The sequence below is a fragment of the Vigna unguiculata genome, chromosome 4, assembly GCF_004118075.2.
Source record: "Vigna unguiculata cultivar IT97K-499-35 chromosome 4, ASM411807v1, whole genome shotgun sequence".
Taxonomy (NCBI): Eukaryota; Viridiplantae; Streptophyta; class Magnoliopsida; order Fabales; family Fabaceae; genus Vigna; species Vigna unguiculata.
The window spans coordinates 36,246,014-36,250,698 of NC_040282.1; the positions used below are offsets into that span (position 1 = coordinate 36,246,014).

At 33.6% G+C, this 4,685-nt stretch overlaps 1 protein-coding gene across 1 annotated transcript; it reads right to left on the reverse strand.

The window, feature by feature from the left end:
• Nucleotides 1-804: 804 nt before the first annotated feature.
• LOC114180849 (probably inactive leucine-rich repeat receptor-like protein kinase At2g25790) lies at nt 805-4,685 on the reverse strand. Its single transcript, XM_028067141.1, has 5 exons — nt 4,087-4,685; nt 2,141-2,454; nt 1,945-2,014; nt 1,397-1,833; nt 805-1,049 (listed from the first exon to the last, which is right to left on the reverse strand). Exons 1-4 carry the CDS (start codon nt 4,683-4,685, stop codon nt 1,413-1,415), a joined length of 1,404 nt encoding a protein of 467 aa, XP_027922942.1. The 3' UTR covers nt 805-1,049; nt 1,397-1,412.

The following is a 4,685-nucleotide window of genomic DNA, read 5'->3' on the forward strand; positions in this document are numbered from 1 at the left end:
TGAAAATAAATTAATTTATTTGGACAAAATTGAATATTGACAATGAAGATTGTGGAAAATATGCATATAAGGTGATCACTTAATTTCTGGAAATGTAACAACTATTAACCACTACAAGTTCAATGTGCACAAAAATAACTCCAGCCACATGTTTGCAGAATATATAAAACAGGTCATCACTTAAATCAACATAACTCATATTTTAAAATAATTGGTCACTTATGTCCTAATACAGTACTAGTAATCTTAAAATTCATGGCATGCTAAACTTTTGCAAAAATAGCTTTTAAAGTGCTTGCTTCAATGAAACCCAATAAGAATAATGCCTATATAATACACTGTACATTCAATTTAATGAGGCCAATAGTCAAACCATTTAGCAATCAAACATGTTCTCTTATTAGCAAATGTCCAATAAGGATCAAACACCAATTTCAAGATAATAAACTACATCAACCCTTACACACTGAAAACCGTGTCCACAACATGCTTTTTGATCTACCAAATTTCAGAAACAATTACGACATCAAATAAAAACCTAACCAAGTTTATCGTACCCAGCCACAAAAGAGGCAACAAACACAGCCCCAAACACACAAGAAATTAAAACCAACATATCACATTTCAAATTAAAAAACTCTGTTTTTACAAACTAAAACAAAGCATAGGCAAAGTAAAACTAACAAACACAACCAATGCTTCAAATCTTATTGACTAAAGATAAAGTCAATTCACAATATATAAAATCTTATTGATAGTCTCACATCAATTAAAAATAAGGTTAATTCACAATAAATAATGTAATTCTCACCTTACAATTCAATTTTGTAATTCGAAAATCACACATCAACGAAACTGCCACCATAGCATAGGAGGACGACCACGATGAAAAAACCATTGTTGCGGGAGACGCAACTAAAACCCTGTCACGTAGGATTACAAGATGGATTCGTAGTGACCAAACCGACTTTGATAGTCCTTTACGAAGAGCGACGACACAAAACTTTGAAGAAGCACAAACATGAAGTAAACACCATTATCACGACTCCCTGACCAACACATAAAAGCAAACTTTGACGACATTGAGTATATATACAATATTTATAGGACTCACCAATGAGATAATTTATTTAAACTTTTAAATATGTATTTTTAAATAATCACTTCTTTAAAACCCACTTATTTAAAATATACAGATTTCACAAGCATATATAAAGAAAGTATAAGCCTATTTACTTTATTGACAAATAACTTATTTTAAAGAATAATCATAAAAATTATTCAAGATACTATCATTATTTATTAATTTTATTTTCATCACCAGATATATAGAAGTAATAAAAAAAGACCTGTGTGAAAGACCAAATAAATGGTAAAAGGACTATAATATCATTACCTTATCCACCTTAGTATTAACGGAAGACTGCTACTTTGACACAAATATCGTCTGCTAATTTGTTTAAGAACTTGAAATAGGCATGTCTCCAGGAACGCTCGAATAAAATTGAGAAGAATACTATCGAAAAGCTTATCACAAATCCAAATGTCATACTGATGAGAAAATCATTATTAAGAAATGAATATTCATCATGATGAATTATAACATTTTTATCTTGTGCCGGTTTAATACACAATTTCTCAAGTGGTAGTCCACAAAGATCGAGATTATTTTCATAACTCGATGCATTGAAACTTTGTAATTGTGTGCCAATTGGAATTTCTCCGGTTAGATAGTTATGTGATAGATCTAACATAGTGAGTCGGTTAATTTGAGCAAGACTAGTGGGAATTGAACCAACTAGTTGGTTTCTTGAAAGATCCAAAAATTCAAGTGATGCAAGCTTTCCGATATTTGAAGGAATTTTTCCTATTAAATTGTTTCTTGATAAATTCAATGAAACCAATTCAAATAAATCCTCTATTTCCATGGGAATTTCTTTGGAGAAATAATTGCTCGAGAAATCGATGCTTTTTAAGAGAGATAGCTCTTCGTTCATGAACATTTGTTTTGAACCTTTCCACATCAAGATTTCATTCAACTCATATGAATTAATGCCTCCAAATTCCCCTATGTGGAAAATATAATCATGGTTTCCTTCTGAAGACGTCTTTTTAGCCATTGCAACAAAATTTTTTATACATTTAGGAATTTTCCCAAATAAGTAGTTGATCGAGAGATCCAATAGTTGAATGTTTCTGAGATAGCAAATTTGTATTGGTAAAGTTCCATACAAATTATTACTTCTTAAACTTAAAAATTGCAGCTTTTTTAAACTACTCCCAATCCAAGCAGGAAAAATTCCTGATAATTTATTTTCTGCCATATCTAACATTATTAGTTTTGTGCAACTTCTCAAAGACAAAGGAATTCCACTTGTTAAGTTATTGTTTCTCAATAACAATGCTTGAAGATCAAAAAGTGAACCCATTGAAATAGGAATTTTTCCTGAAAAATTATTGTAACTTAGATCCAAATAAGTTAATGACTTGAAATGATTCCAACAATCTGGAATTTGTCCAGATAATTTATTATTTGAAAGGTCTAATTGGTAAGTCTCAATTGTACCATTCAAACATAAAAACAAACTAGAACTCGAGAATTTATTTTTTGACAAATCAAGGATTCCAGAATTTCGTAGAAATTGAGGAATAGGACCATCAAATTGATTTGAACCAAGTGACACATGTTGTAAAATATACTTCGGTGGAAAATTTGGAATTATACCTCGTAAATTGTTGCATGAAATATTCACACTTCTCATTTCTTGTAATTGTAAATTAGCCCAAAACCATTCTGGAACAACATCTGATATTGAAGCATTTGAAATGTCTATATAATAAAATTTATTTTGTGTCTTAAGCCATTTGGGAAAAGTTGGACCTAGCTTGCAAGATCTTAATCCTATTGAGAACAACTGAAAAGGTGGGACCCAATTTTGGGTAAATACCAAGGCCAATGAATTGTCAGATAAATGCAATTTCTTTAACTTAGACACATTAGCAAAATGGTAATCGGTGAGCACACCTTCTAAATAATTTGAATGAATGTCGATTATCTCTAACTGAGGTGGAAGTTGAATATTTCTAGGAATCCATCCATTTAGCATATTTCCAGCAACATCTAATCTTTTTAAAGATGTGAATATGGAGAAGTCAGGCAGTGTGCCATTAATTTGATTAATGTTTAGATTTAATTCTTCCAATGAATATCTAGCACATCCTGACAAATGATGGATTATCCTTGGAAACTCTTCACTCAAGCTATTATCTGACATATCCAGTGAACGTAAAGCACATGCATTTCCAAATGATTTTGGGATTCCACCTTCAAAAGTGTTTCCCATAATTGAGAGAGACTCCAAGTTAGGCGGTAACATGATGTCTTGAGGTATCTCTCCACTTAAATCATTGTAATCGAGAAACAATGCTTTTAGAGATGAAAACCCTGAAAGCATAAGCAAATTGCCTGTAATTTGATTTTGTGACAAATCAAATTCTTGTAGTGAGTGTCTAACGCAACCACTGGACAAATTATTGAGAATGGATGAGAGGTCTTCAGTCAAATTGTTTGCAGCCATGTTTAAAGAATGTAAGGTGCATGAATTCATGAAGGATTTCAAATCCTTGCCCTTGAAATAATTAGAGGAGAGGTCAAGGTGCCTAAGCGAATTCATGACCATGACAAAATCACTTGATATGGAACCCTTCAAGAGGGTATAACTAAGATCAAGCTCAACAAGGTTGGAAGTGATGTTTGACACCCACTGGAATACCATTGGTGACGTGAAGGTGTTATGAGAAAGATCAAGGACAGAGAGGGAAGTAGAGAAATTCAACTTAGAAGGCTTGGATAAGAGAATGAAATGATCGGAAAGGATACAACCAACTAAACTCAGTTCTCTTAGTTCAGGTAGCTTCGCAATCTCTTGCAACCAACTATGAGCATGATTAAGATTTGATACATAGCTCAAGTAAAGATGGGTTAAAGAAAAGAGATTTGAGAGCCACTTACCTTCGTGGGCTAAGTTAATATCATATCCTCCTCTAAGATAGAGCTCATGCAATTGGGAGAGATTTCCAAGTTGAGATGGTATATTTCCTTCGAAATAGTTGTAGGAAAGATCAAGACACTCTAACTGGGAGAGATTTCCAAGCTGATGAGGGATTGAACCGTTCAGAGAATTACTAGCAAGATTTAAGTATTTCAAATGAGAAAGAGAGCCAAACTGACTTGGAATTTCTCCGCCAAAAGAACATGAAGAGAGATCAAGGTATTTCAAGTTTTTGAGAGAACCAAGAAACTCTGGGATTCCTTGATATCGAAAATAATTGAAACTGAGGTTCAAATATTGTAATTGTGGCAACTCCATCAACGACTTGTGGATCTCTCCGCTCATATATTTATATTCATAATAGACATATTCGTCAGGAAACCCACCGGGAAGGTGGAGGCCTATAATATGATCGGTGAGGTTGGTGCAACGAATCCCCTCCCATTGGCAGCAGTGAGGAGTGGTCCAAGAAGAGAGCATGCCGAAGTGATCAACAATGGCAGCCTTGAATTGAAGCAGTGCTTCCCTCTCCTCTGGAATGCATCTGATTTTCTGTTCACCGTGAACAACCTGCGACACCACACACACCATAAACATCATGAATCCTAATCGAACTGGATTCTTCATTGACAT